The 14,368-nt window shown below is 43.6% G+C and overlaps 2 protein-coding genes across 7 annotated transcripts; one reads left to right on the top strand and one right to left on the bottom strand.

Moving 5' to 3' along the window:
* Nucleotides 1-3,820: 3,820 nt before the first annotated feature.
* Nucleotides 3,821-5,285, bottom strand: LOC125319874 (caskin-2-like). The gene is made up of 2 exons (XM_048291594.1): nucleotides 5,000-5,285; nucleotides 3,821-4,317 (listed from the first exon to the last, which is right to left on the bottom strand). The coding sequence occupies exons 1-2, from the start codon at nucleotides 5,283-5,285 to the stop codon at nucleotides 4,226-4,228; spliced, it is 378 nt and encodes a 125-aa protein (XP_048147551.1). The 3' UTR covers nucleotides 3,821-4,225.
* Nucleotides 5,100-13,095, top strand: ARL14EPL (ADP ribosylation factor like GTPase 14 effector protein like). 6 transcript variants are annotated; one of them, XM_048291593.1, is made up of 6 exons: nucleotides 5,100-5,177; nucleotides 7,375-7,453; nucleotides 10,783-10,902; nucleotides 11,996-12,115; nucleotides 12,295-12,434; nucleotides 12,798-13,095. In XM_048291593.1, exons 3-6 carry the CDS (start codon nucleotides 10,792-10,794, stop codon nucleotides 13,018-13,020), a joined length of 594 nt encoding a protein of 197 aa, XP_048147550.1. In that variant the 5' UTR covers nucleotides 5,100-5,177; nucleotides 7,375-7,453; nucleotides 10,783-10,791; the 3' UTR covers nucleotides 13,021-13,095. The 6 variants fall into 6 exon arrangements, with proteins under 6 accessions (XP_048147550.1, XP_048147545.1, XP_048147548.1 ...); XM_048291588.1 differs by lacking the exon at nucleotides 5,100-5,177 and adding an exon at nucleotides 5,225-6,251; XM_048291591.1 differs by lacking the exon at nucleotides 5,100-5,177 and having other exon boundaries at nucleotides 5,228-7,453; nucleotides 9,670-10,902.
* The last annotated feature ends 1,273 nt before the right edge of the window (nucleotides 13,096-14,368 follow it).

Here is a 14,368-nt window from a genome sequence, read left to right as displayed (position 1 = left end):
ACTATCCCTTCTGGAACATCACCGAGGTGCTCACTGATCATAGAATCACTGAGTATGCTGAGTTAGAAGGACCCATCAGAATCATAGAGGCCAACTCCTGTGCTGTAGATACAAGGTTAATCACCTTGCTTACACAGCATTTTGGAGGTGACAGGCAAAATTCAGTCCACTAGTATGAGGAAACCATATTCGCTTGTCCTTAAAAAAACTATGGGATCCTCAGTCCATGCAACTCATTTATTTGTGAGGTAACAGTATTATGACAAAATTACAGTACAGGTGATCAGTTAACATGTAATGGATCACAAAACACTGTTATGTGGGAATGCAGGAGACAAAATAAGTTAGAATACTGCTCTATGAAAAGACCAGAATAAAACCCAGACATGTTAATACAAAGGATTGTTCACTGGCATCCTCTAAATACATTTCAGAAAAACACTGCCATATTGACTGCACTGAATGTCCTCTGCTCCCCGCAGCTGCAAAGAAAAATTGAAACTATTTTGAGACTGTTTAAGAACCCCTTTATTGTATGGGAATTACCAACTAGTGACACAAGTTTGTGCTGGGAACAACTGAACTCTGCAGCATTTGATCTAGTTAAAGATAATACCAAAGAAAATTGCATGCATTCTTGCAAGTATTCTTCAAGTTGATTGAGAGAGGCTGTGGTGAATTACAGGGGTTTTATCATACAACCTGTAGGACAGTTTGGGTTGGAAGGGACCTTAAAGATTATGTATTTCAAATCCCCCTGTCATAGGATGGGACACCTTCCACTAGAACAGGTTGCTCAAAGCACTGTGCAGCCTGGCCTCGAACACCTCCAGGGATGAGAAGTCCACAGCCTTTCTGGGGAACCTGTGCCAGTACTGAAGCTGTTTTGCTTCAGCATTCTCTGTGATTTCCACTAGTTAATCACTGGCACTGTATGCCTCATCAGGTAGGCTAAGCAAAGCTCAAGAAACATCCCATAAATTTACCTTATGCCTAGTAGGTTCAAACTATTTCTTTGCAACCATGAGCAACCACTCTTCCTTTCTAACCAGTCTTCCATGCTTTTCTTACTTTTTTCTTCATCCTACTGAGTAAAACATTTAATTTGAAGTGCCAATATGTAAAAATGACTAGAAGAAGTTTAAATAAGAAGTTATTTTCAAGTGATGGCTCCTGACTGTGAGGCCCTCGTTTTTAACTTTTATATTTTTCAAATTCTATACTGTTTAGTGTGTGACTCTGAAGTTTCTTGCAGCCTGTTAATTTCTGCTCTCTCATGCTAGGTAGACATAACAAAGCCTCCCCGGGCCTGCTCTTCAAGGACACCCAGACCATCCTAGGCCCAAAAAGTATAAACTAAAGAGGCTCTAAGGGGGGCAAGCAGAGGGGAAATTACATCATTAAACGGAAGCTTTAATTGGAGAATTAACCCTGATGTGCCAATGAACCAAACCTGTGAAAGTGTGAAGAACTCATGACCTGTCATCCATCTTGGGGTCCATCTTGGCAGTAGCCCCTGGCTCCCCAGGGGGCACCTTTGAAGGCCTTTCAAATAAATACCTGCCTTTATTCCCTTATTCCTGTCTAGTCTCTGTTTTTAGGTGGCCTCTTAAGGCATCAACTGCCTGTCTCCCACTGACAGTCTGTATTTCAGAATTTCTGCAGTTTTCATGGCAGAGGCAGAATGGTGAAGGTGATTGCTAGGCAAGCTGCCTGAGTAGGAGCAGATCTGAATCATTTCCAGAATCCACACATTTGCACTTGGTGGCTGTATCAGTGGCAGCTCTTGCTGCTCTTGAGTACAAGCTGAGTAGAGAGGTTTGGAGAGTGGCAACTGCTAAATGCAACAACGGAAGAAGAGGTGCATGGGAAGAATCCAGGGCAAGCTGGGAACGCTGCTTTATTGCAGAGAGAATTGGGGTGAAAGAAAGTTCATTGGAAATTAATATGAGGACATCAGGAAATGAGCTTTAAGAGTACTTATGCAGACTGTGTAGGTGTTATGGGGCATGTAATTGTGTAAATGTGCATGTATGGGGCAATTTCCAGTAAAAATGGCTTTGTCATTGATAGATAGGATGCATTCAGTAGGCCCTGAGTGGGGAAAAAAGTAGATAGATGTGAAAAGACCAGCTTTTTGCTTTAAGTCCTGCTCTCTGCCTTCAGAGTATGGAAGTCAAAAAGTTACACTTGTTCTGCCCATATTGCATGCATGTGTGACAGGCCATCAGACTCATGAGCTGGCAAGGATGCATGCCAAGCGCAGTGGAGAAGGAGACTTTGGAGCTGTTTAAATCAAGGTTCAAGAGCACCAGCCAGCTTCTCCTCTGTATCTCCTGGCACAGTTGTCCTACTGCCCCACTGGGTGTGCCCCCTTTCCATCCTGGCACCCCAAGAAGCCTCCCAGGCAAGTGAGGAGAAGGCAGCTTGAGGGGCCTGGGTGGCCAAGGCACAAGCCCCACGCCATCTGGCTGCACTGATGGCACATTGATGAGGTGGGTGGAGCAGCCTGCTGCTTCTTTCAGGGTTGGTGCAAGTCCCAGAAAGGTGACCATCGGGTAGGGAAAAGGGATGTGGGCTAAAAAGCCAAAAAATGAACTGAGATGTGGCCTTGCCATGTTCCTGCTGTGCAGTGACTCACAAATTAAAAAGAGCTGTCACCTCTGCATCCCCTGACTCAAAGCTGCAGGGGCTCTTCCAGAGCCAGGTGTGATGTATGGACTCAACCCCTTGGCCAAACTAACAGTACTTGGGTCCAGAGTCCAAAGGCAGCATAGGCCTAGACCAGGCTAAAACTTCTCTAGTTCCAGTTTGTTCTCTGGTAGCCCACGCAGGAAAAGGGTGACATGGTGACCATTAATGCCATAAACTTGTAAACTGGAACTGGAAATATATGATTAACACAAGAACAGTAGACTCACTTGTCAGGGAACAAAGGGGGTTGTGGGTACAAGGAGTCTCACCTTTACCTTTTCCGTCACTTGTAATTTGACTGTGAGCCAGCTGCTTTATCCCATAAATATGACAGCCTAAGTGAGCCTTCTCTGAGCTCTCTTCCTGCTAGGGAGCTAGTAGCATGGGGGTGACCTCCACTGGAGCTAGGACACCTCTCAGGATTGCTTCTCAAGGTTGAAACACCCTTTACCAACTGCACTGGTAAGTGACCAACATCGTGCATAACCTTGTATCACAGCACATTTAAGACTGTGCATTGCTAACTGTGAATCACATTTGTATCCTCTGTGCAGTAAATAACAGAATGAACCTATCAGTAAGCAACCATTTGGTAAGTTTTGCTTTCACAATATCTTACTTCAATAAAACCACTGTTGCTGCTGCGTTTGGTGGTGGTTCTTTAAGAGGTCAAAACCTTCCCTGCGCCAGAGTGACAGTGGGCTGTGGTCTTCAGGAGGGGTCACTATCTGTCATTCTTTGTGATGGGATGAGACAAGGACCTGAGTAGGCAGAGGGGGAGGCTGACCTTGGCTGGCTGTGGGATACTCGTCCTGATGCAGTGTGGTGGCCAGTGACCCTATGTTACAAGGAACAAAGAGAGACCCCTGGTAGGGCAGTCCCTAAGATCAGAGATTCCTCCCCAGGTTAGGGTGAACAGAAGAGGCTTCTCCCAGGATGCTTTGTTCTGTTATGTTAAGGTATCCCAGTTCCGCTTCCTTGGTTGGCCCTTGGCCTCCTCACCCTTTGTTACCTAATATGTCCCTGCCCTAGAAGGTTCTCCACTCCCTGTTCCCCCATTGGCCCTTGCCCCTCACCACTCCCCCAGAGCTTCTGCACTGGCTCCCATTCCCTAGTCCTTGCCTTTGTACCGCCCCCATGCCCTCAGATCATTGGTCTCTGATGTTCCCTCCGCTCCGGTACTTGGACCCTTCATCGTTTTGCGTCTTTGTCCCTGGAACCCTTCATGATGTGGCTGCAATAAACTCCTCCCATGGAACTCTGTACGGAGACTCTTCCTGCCTCTTTGCCGTTGACCCATTTGCCGGAGCTATCCGTGCGTGTGCACGCGTGTGTGAGCGTGTGCTGCTCCTGCCAAGCGGCTTCGCTTTGGAGATGCTTTTAGGAAGGTTGCAGCACCTTGTGCTCCGGCACCGCAAAGCCACAGCACCCAGCTAGTGACAATGCAGGAAGAACATGAGGTGAAAAAGCGCATGTGTTGTGGTAAAAGAGCAGAGATCGCTTTCCAGCTATCATCGGGGGCATGTTGTAGTTAAGGAACAGCACTCCCCAATTTAGTGCTCCCACTGAGACTCCAAACCACATGCTGCCTGCTCATTCCCTCCTTCGTCCTCTCCCTGCAGACTGATAGGAGAGGAGGCACAAAAGGCAAAGATTACAAGTTTCGATAAGAACAATTGACTGCAAACAGCAATGAGATAAGAAAACAACAGTAACGGGAACGATACTAACAACTGACAGTACAAGACAGATTCACACAGAAATAATACCTGATCCATCCTTCCACCAACCCTGGGAAAGACCTCTTCGGAAAAGACTCCTACAAAAAGTCCCTGGCGGTGCAGAGTAACACCCATAACATCAGTGTCCTGGACGTGCCCCCTCCTCATTACTGCAAAAATTAACCTTCTTCTAGCTGGAACCAGGACAAAATGGACTTGACTTGGGGAAAATAATTTGATTTGTTGCTATTAAAATAGATGCCTAATATTTGTAGTCCATTAAAATAGCCTTTGACAGTGAGAAACAAAACCAAAAATTAAAGCATCACCATCCCCCCACCCTTTCTTTTTCCCAGGCTCGTCTTCACTCCCAACTCTTTCACCTCCCCTCCTAGAGCAGCCCAGCGGGAAGGAGGAAAGCAGGTGGAGGTCAGTCCCGAACCACTCCTTTCTGACACTCCTTCCTCCTCACTGTTTCTCTGCTCCAGCGCAGGGCCCCTCCCACAGACCGCAGTTCCTGTGGCGATCATCCCCCACCTGCCCGGCCGTGGTGCTCTCCAGGCGTTTCTCCAGGCGTCATTCACCTCGGCGCTCGCACCGCTGTTCCTCCCGTTGCGCTTTCCCCTCGCTCCTCTGCTCGCCGGGGCCTTTCCTTGGCGGGCTTCCCCGGGCGCCGCGGGGCTCGGGCCGGCAGGCGGGGGCGCTAGGGCGGCTCTCGCAAGGTGCGAGCGATCGGGGCGGCCCGGGAGGAGCGCGAGGCAGGCGAGTGTGGGCGCAGCAGGGACGGAGCAGGGGGCAGGAGGGGAGCTCCCGGCGGCAGATGGGGATGTGCCCCCGAGGCCGAGGAAGCTCTGAGGGCACGGAGGCCATACGGTGGCACCTCTGCTTTGGGTCGCTCGCACGGCGTGGGTCGGTTTGCCTGTAGCAGCCCTGAGGGGTCTGTCCGGAGCTGCAGGGCCGGGCCGCTCGGCAAGGAGGATTTACAGCCTTCTCTGGCCAAGGGGAGCTTGTTCTCCTCTGTTGCCTCACACAAGCCTTACGCGTTCTCTTCTGGCCATCTCAGCCACAAAAATAATCTCCCGGACTTTCATGTGCTTTCCCCCCGGTGTGTTCCGTTCCGTCCCTTCCACCCCACCCCATCCCTTCCTTCCTAGTAAATGTTGCCGATTTGAACGTGCAGGAGGGGAAAATGAAGAGGCAGAAAGACTTGATAAATCTGGTGGTTTGGCAAAACCAGGGTGAAGGGAGGAGGAGGAGGAGGAGGAAGAGGAAGAGGAGGGGAAATTAATTATAAAATGGGAGGAATAGCATTGTGTCAAAATTTTAACAATCAAATCATAGAGATTCAAAGAACTCCTTCTCAATAGGACAAGAATACCACAGATGAATTGTTTACACTGGAAAATGTGGGTTTTTTCCTCTTCAGCTATCCCATTTTTCTCCCTGTAGGTGCTACTGAGCACACTGTGGGCAGGGTGCGTTAGGCTGTTCGAGGAGCGATCAGCTTGGTTTGCAGAAAGCTTGAGAGAACTTTTAACACATTTGCTCCCTAGCACCTCCCTCCCCCCAGCCAGGGACATTTGTATTGTATCTCCCCAGGTGTATTTACAGTCCCGTGCTCATGGTGGGGAAAACTTCTTCCTATAGGAAGCCTTAGGAGTTTCGCCTCTGAAATCAATCTCTCTAAATGTCACCTAAGATTTTAATCCTCATATGTTTACATCCTTGTAGTTCAACACCCACCCAGCAGAAGCTTTTCTGAGCAGATTGTAGGCTACATGTTATCACGTATGCCATGATAACCATTCACAAGCAATTCAGAAAAAGTTCAGATATGTGAGTATAATTAGCAAAATGGAAAGAGGTATTAAGCATAAGATGGTTTAATTACAATTTTTATATTGATAGAATTAATTTCTGTTTTCTCCATCAAGTAGTTAATGGAGAAAGAAGAACCTCAGAAAAAATTATGAGAATAAAACAGGTTGTAGGTTTTTTGGTTTTGGCTTGCTGTTGTGTAAGTACCCGGGAGATTGTGAATTTTTTTTTCCCCCTTGAGGGATTTCTGGTTTATTTTTCACAACAAGAACTCCAGCAAACACACTGTGAAGCAAAATGAAGGTACGCGTAGCAGCATTTACATCACCTAGCTAAGGTCTGCTGCTTGAATGCTGTGTATCATCTTTTGGTTTTAAAAATGTTTGGAGGTAAAGAAAAATACGGTGAATAAAAAATCTACTTGCCCTCAGTCTGGGTTATAAAATACCTCAGAGAATGGGTGGATACAGCTGATGAAGATAAAAAGACATGTTGGACTATTTGTCTAAGCCACAAAAGGAGAATTTATAAGACTTGACAGTTTCAGATGCTTATTAGGATTTAGCTGTGTTCTAGAGAAAAATAATGAAAGCCATTAGTGATTACAGCAAGCTGAAAATTGGCATCTGGAGGTATCAGGAGAAGACTGCGTTGTCTGCACAAGTGCAACAAATAAACCTGAGAGGCAGCAAGATGAAACATGAGGTTGCATTTCACTTCAGTAACTGGGGAGCGTATTTACTTTTGACTTTTGGAAATGGTGAATAGAATTGAAAACACTTTGTCTAAAATGGTAAAGTGTTTCTTTACTACATCCATGCCCTAAAAATATCTTGCTTCTAAAAATTTTTAAAATAAAAAATGCAGTGGTCTATTACAGGATATTTTTGTTTACTTACCTTTAAGAAAAAAAAAGCTCTAAGAAATACATTTGCTGTGTTGTTCATAGGTACAAATGAGAAATGAGAACTCTCATCCCAGTTTATACAATTTATCTAGTCCCACTTTTTGTGCTAAGTACTATTTAAAAGGCATAATTAATGAGACAGAAAGTGTGAGGTCCTTTAAGACAGTTACCTGGCACTGTCTTCAGCCTGCTTCTCTGGGGAGCGCTATTTTGATTATTTGTCTTCTGTTTCAGTCACTTTGGGGCTGATACCATACAAGAGGAATTGTGTGCAGCAGTAAATCTAGGCTGTGTCATTCCCCTCCTCTCTTTGGTAAGTACGATTTAAAATTATGGAGAACCTCCTTGCTCTCTTGCCGTCTGCTCTGAACTGAACATACATCCTTCAGAACCACAGGTTTTCAGAAGGTAAGTAAGTACCTGGCAGTTCTCTTCTGACTGTTGTATGAGAACCAGAAGATGCACATGATTTTATAATTAACTGTTTAACTTCAGCCACAGGATCCCTCACTTTCAGATACAGCAGAAGGTGTCTGGGTTTGGGAGGGAGAACTCATGAGGATTTGTGTTATTTTATTTGGAGAGGGATGCATTTGCTCCTCCAGACCCCTGTTAAAGAATGGGCCATTGCGCTGTCACTATGTTTTCAGTGTTCTGGTAAACCAGATGAGTTACAAGAGATAAGATCTATTTCTTCATCTGGTCTGTGTTTCCTACCTGGCTTCAAGGCCGTTCTCTGAACATACATGCACACTTGTGGCTGTGAGAGGAGGCACAGAGTAGATGCCAAGTGGTCTTTCCACAGCTCTACAGTTCAGTCCATAGTTGATCTGAGAAAGATTAATTTATTCCCATTCTTAATATGGCTGGCATCAGATGTCCTATAGAAATTCTGAGATCTGTACTTGAATGTGCCACAAATTTGAATGCTGGTTCCTGAGCCCACAGACATTTCTGCAGAACTAGGCTGTGAGAAAGGTGGGACTGTTGCAGTGGGTCTGTCTAATCCATGTGGACATAAGGGATTAAAGCCATAGGGACAGCATCTTATCTTGTCCTGGTGAAAGTGATGAACATCCTCATATATCTCAGCCAGAAGGTCTCCAATGGCACAAACAAATGCAACTTGGAAACAATGTGCATTCACTCTGGCAAGCCCTGCAGAGACACTAGCTTTAGGCTGCTGAGATCAAACAGCCTGAACTATCTGGAATGCTGGTCACCACATTTCACACCAGCTGAAACATTTAGTCGTGCAATCTGCAGGGATCATAAGCAGAAATACGAAATTCTTGAAAAACCAGATATAGAAAAATATTTCTTTTATGAGAATCATAAACAAATGTAATTCCTTCCAAATCCCAACAACTTCTGAAACTGTTCTTTGAGCAGGAACATCTGTGTCATGGATAAGACTCTTATTATTAAAACACAGCCTCTAATTTTCTTCCTCCCTTACTTTGCTTTTAGCCTGGTCAGCTGTTTCAAGGCTCTGTGCTGAAATTGTCAGTTCTCAGCCATGCACTGTAGCCACAATGGGATGTTAATCTGTGGATAATCAGCTCCAGAAAAGTACTTGCTGTATTCAAAAAGCATGGGAGACCACAGGTTTTGGTGGAGGAAGAATGTAATTGGTGGTTGTCCTCAGAGTTGAAATTTTTACAGAAGAAACCAATGTTCAGTGCATTGCCCCTGGATTATCACTAGAGTCAAACTAAAAATAGTAGAAGAAAAAACTCTGTTTCAGGACCAAGAATACTTTGCCTTGGATAATTAGGTTCTGCAGGCTTCATTGTTGATGTCTGTGTCTCCCTCATTTCCCTGTCTCCACTCAGAACACACTGTGGAGGTTAATCAGTCCTGTGAGTCTCATCTGTTTCTGAAATTTGCTCACTTTCCTAGTCACATTCTGCTTCATTTTTTTTGGTATCTCTCCTGAAGATTAAAATTCAACACTATATACTTAAAGTATATGTATGTGGAGACAAAAATATGCTACATTCTCTGTATAGGATATTTTTGCTAAGGTGCAACAGCATTTTAAACACGTCTGTGGAACAAGATGCTTGTTCTTTTTTGTTAGTATTTAAAATGATTTTGTGTGTTTGGTTATAGATGACACATGGAAACTCTGCATGCTTACACTGGTAGCTGCTGATGCTTGTTCTGCTCCTGAACCCTGCATACTGTGATAAAACAGGCATGGATGATGATCATGCATACTCATAAAGTGCTTTAACAATGCTAGATGTGTGGTTGGACACAAGAGGAGATGTTGGAAGAAAATCCTTACCAGGACTCCAACTTGACTGCAAATGAAGAGCAATACTCATCTTCTTTAGAGTGTTGCCCTTCATTCTTTATTCATTTATGGACCCATAACGAATTTCCAGTAGGAAAGCAGGCTCCCCAATCCAGCAAATATTAATTGCCTGGTAACAGAATTCCTTTTCTAATCCTAACATGATATTTAAAGCAGTTGCTGTCAAGCATCCCATTGTGACCAGTGTCACATCCATCATTCTTCAGGTTACTGAAGAGAATGGGAAACCCCCTCAGAAACAGCGTTCAGCCTGTTTCACCTCTCAAAAAGACATCCCCTCCAGGTACTCCAAAGTCAATTCCTTCTTGTTCCTGTTCTCACTGTGACTGTTGCCCTGCAGGAAGTGGCTGCAAGAGAGTCCAAACCTAAGGCTTGGACTCCTGCTGGTCCTTCAGCACTGGTGAAACAAAGTCCTTCTCTGGGACAGGGCTGGGGCAACAGTCCTGAAGTACAGGGTAAAGTGACAGAGATCACTGTGCTACCTTTCAGAGGTAATGGGAGAGACTGGGCAGCATGCAGGGAAGGGTTGGAGGAACTCCAGAAATTTAAAAGTGTTTCTGGTTGTGTTTGGGGTTAAAGTCTGAGGTGCTGGTACTGTATATATTGCATAAAATGTTTTAGCTAAGTAGCTGCACAAGGTTGGTAAGAAGTAGCTAACATCCATCCTGAAACTGTGTTGATAGCAGAGAGGTGATGGATGGCATTTGCAGGGTAAGACTCTCAGAACCCACAGGCCTCCCTGGGGTACTTTGGTAGCAGAGTGAGTGATGCACGTTTTTCTGTTAAACCTAAAAGGTACACATTCTACTTATTAAAAAAAATCTTCCACAAAGGAGTGAGATTCAAAAGCCAAGCAGCTTACGTTTACTCCGTTGGTTGAAATCCCCGGGAAGAACAGTGAATCCGCAGGGAATGTCAGCGATGGGCGCAGCTCGGACTGCCGCGCACGGCTGGGGCAGCAGTGCCACCTGCGGGCCGGCGCGGGGACTGCGGCCCCGCGCTGCCGTGCGCTCAGCGCCGCTCCGGGCCTCGGAGCCACACGTGGCAACAGCCCTCCCGAGCTCTGTGTTATTTAAACACTGCCGGTTTTCCGACCTTTGCTGAGCGAATTATGGAATGGCTTTGGTGATAGAGCTTTTGTATATGCTCATGATATTATTTTAATAGTTTTAAAATCGAGCCTGTTACTGACACATATTTTGTTTTGCATTTGCTGTTGATTAAGAACACATAAAAGCCTTGAATGGATATCACCTGCTTTAAATTACAAGTCTTTATATTGTTGTGTATGTCTAACAAATATGTGCGTATTTCACAAAGGTGGTCAAATGAGTGATCTCGTGGAAGAAAACTGTGAGAAGAGCTATTCTTCCCAGGAAACATCTGCAGAAAAAAATGTGTCTCCTGCTAAGGACTGCTCAATAAGACATAGAAAATTGGTATGACTTCTCCAGTACTATTTTATTATCAAGATACTTACCATTGCCTTCAATTTCTTCAGTCATTACAAAATTAAAGAGCTGGAGTCAGGAGGAAATATCAGTAACAACAACAGTGAAATGGATCAAGTTTGCAGTGAAGTGATTTAGAGGGCTAAGGGCAATTCTAAATAAGTGGGGAAATAGGAGAGTAGTCTTAGAGGGAGGACTACTGCCATAGTTTATTATTTGTTTGCAACTTAAAATTGCATTATTTATGATCATGAATGATGATGATGCTGAAAATCTACCCTGGAGTCCAAAGCAGAAATGTCTGACTAATGTAGTTACATGAGCGATTGCCCTGTAGGTTTTCAGGAGGATGCAGCTGAAGATGCACAGCATCAACCACCTAGTAAAAAAGTGTACTCAAGTGCATGGATATTTCTGAATCGCTGTATCAGCAGATTGGGCTGAACTGTCACTGCTTTCCCCATGAGAAACAGTGAAAGTGCTCAGTTGTTTGTGGAAAATCACTGTGGACTCTGAAAGAAATGACACCCTCCAGGGAAGCTGAGAGATGGCAAAGCAGCTCCATTTACATAACAGGAGAAAAGATAAATTTGTTTGTATTTTTGTACCTTTACATAATGAATGACAAGTGTATGGTCAAAGTCCACAATCATTGTCCAAAAGGAAATTGTTTGACGTGATGCGTATGTTTGTTTGCAGTGACTTTAGAAATAGCTGTCAACATACATGGGCTATGTGGAATGGTAATACAGAGATGATGTTTTAACTTCTGAAAGTATTCAGCAGTTTTAGCTAATTGCAAACATGTTCTCCATAAAATTGGCAGGAAAATGCTTCCTCCTATTCCTCAGAAAACTGTGCTCAGTTGAGCTTCTTTGTTTTTGTCTGTGTGTTGGGGTTTTCTTTCATATTTCTCACTTGTGAAAATGCTTCGTAACTGCGTTAGTTGCTCCTTCAGGCATTTTTATTGCCCTGAGATTGTTTGGACAAAGATAGTTTCTAGGCATCTGAGGGAACAGTGAAAATAAGAGTGAGTCCATTTGAGATGCTTATAATCATAGTACTTGTTTTTACATTTTAGATGAAGAACAAAACACATAATTCTGCCTCTCACATGACAACTTGCGAACTCCATGCCACTGTACCAGAGTCATGCATTCAGAGTCATGATTGTTCCATCTCCGGTCAGGATGCACAGTCGGTAAAAGGAATACTCGATTAATAGTTAGACAAGCAAACATTTTAAACAATCAATATAATCTTAAAAATTATCAGGAATATTAATTTTAATGTCATTCAAAAGCCAGTGAGGACACTTGGCAGCTAATAAATATATTTTCCAGTTGTACTAATTACAAACTTTCTGTTGTTTATTTATAGCAAAAACTCGAGAAACAATTAAAATGCTTAGCCTTTCAAAATCCAGGACCTCAGGTAGCTGACTTCAATCCTGAAACTAGAAAGCAGAAAAAGAAAGCATGCATGTCACAGATGAAACAAAATTTTTTTTATGAGTCCAAGTAAGACCTCCGATTTATTACATACTTTACTTTAAAAAATGGCCAGTAGGCTGTTCACTGAATCTAAATGAAATTACTAAAAGCATTGTATTTTGCAGAGCAATTTCTTGTTACACTTGAAAGCTGTGTTGGGAAAACAAGGTTTTACTGTGTGACTTTAAGGGAATTTTGATATAGTTTGGTATGCATTCATTTTTTAGTACCAATGGCTATTGCAAATAGGATATAATGCTGGTATTTAATTTTGCTGTGAGTTTGTTAAAGACTAAATATTCATTGCATAGATGTTTTCCACGTGTATTTGGTTTAGTCTCTGAATGTGTTGAAGCATTCTCTGAGAATAATTTTTGTTCTATTTCACAGATTTACAAAGAAGTACGACAAACATGGCAGGCTGCTTTACAATGACATAGATTTATGTGACTGCCTGGAAATGGACTGCCTGGGTTGCTTCTATCCTTGCCCCAAATGCAATTCAAACAAATGTGGACCAGAATGTCGCTGCAATAGAAAATGGGTTTATGATACAATGGAGACTGAAGCAGGGGATGTGATCAGTGTGCTACCATTTTTTGTCCCTGACTGATTATGTTCCGATAGTTTTTGTGCCTGAACATTGTTCTTTTTTCTTCATGTTTTATTAAAATAAATCTTGATTTTATGAATTGTCTTTAGTGAAGCACCTGGCAGCGGTGCTTGTGCATCTTTATTGCCTGCCTAACAAACGTTAGCATTCTCCATCAAGTAAAAGTATGCATTTCATTCTTCCTCTTCCTTGTGAGCTTTGCTGAGGCACCTAGTCAATCCTTTCTAAATCTTGACTTTCTAAAATTGAAGGTGTTTGAACTGTTATGGGAAGATAATTTTCTTACCCTGGGAAGCTGAACCCCATTACTTGTAATGAGGGCTTTTTTCTGATTTCTCTGCTTGTTAGTTTACTCAGATGTGTGACACAGCTCTTCCTTTTGTGTAGGCTTGTCCAAGAGCCTTTTTATCCTGATGTATTCATTCCTCATATAGGCGAGGCAAGAGGCATTTGAGATAACACTGTTCTTTGAAATGAGGCCACTACTTACCATGTTCCTCTATATATTAAGCAAAGGAGAGTGGAAACAGCTCTCTCTCAGCAATTCTTTCTTACTGCCCAGGCTGAAAGACTGAAACCAACATATTCAGTCAGCACTATTTTCTTACAGCATTTGGCACATTAAGTGTCCACCTGTTATTAATTATATGGCTAAACAGATTGGATATTTTTCCTTCTGGGCAGAAAAGTCTCTTTAGTTCCAGAAGTTTCCTCTTCATGCAAGACACGACAGATTTTAATAACTTATACCCAGTCTTCTTATGAGGTAGGTGTTCTCATTCATGATGGACCCTTTTTGAGGAGTGAGGGTCCCTCTGCATCTTGAAGAAGGCTGCAGATGGTTGCAGGTGATTTCCAGGAGCATGCTGGTAGTGGGGGAATCATTCTTCAGGCCTAGTACTTGTTTGTTTTTGAGGAGACTCTCCCAACTTTGAATATGGCACAACTTTTCTCCCTTACAAGAGGGCATTCTCTGTGACAAAGACCTACTGCTCCAAGACAGAGATATCTCCCAAAAGAAGAAACTTGGGAACAGATCCCAAGAATGTCTTAACACCAAAATCTCCTGCTGACTTGCTACCTCGGAAAGATTTTTTGTTCCTCTTAACTAATGACACCTTAAGCTTGTATCATGCAGGCAGCATGGGCAACAAGCAGGAGGAGCTGGAAGCCATTGTGCAGTGGGAATGCTGTGACACAGTCACCATCAGTGAGACATGGTGGGAAAACTTGCACAACTGGAGTGCTGCGACGGATGGCTACAAACTCTTAAGAAGGGATGGGCAAGAAAAGAGGTGGGGAGGTAGCCCAGTATGTTGGGTGGTGTTTCAGTTGTCTCAAGCTCAAT

Source organism: Corvus hawaiiensis, chromosome Z (genome assembly GCF_020740725.1).
Source record: "Corvus hawaiiensis isolate bCorHaw1 chromosome Z, bCorHaw1.pri.cur, whole genome shotgun sequence".
NCBI classification, from domain to species: Eukaryota; Metazoa; Chordata; class Aves; order Passeriformes; family Corvidae; genus Corvus; species Corvus hawaiiensis.
The sequence above is the reverse complement of the archived record's forward strand: the minus strand, read 5'-3'. Positions and strand labels throughout refer to the sequence as shown.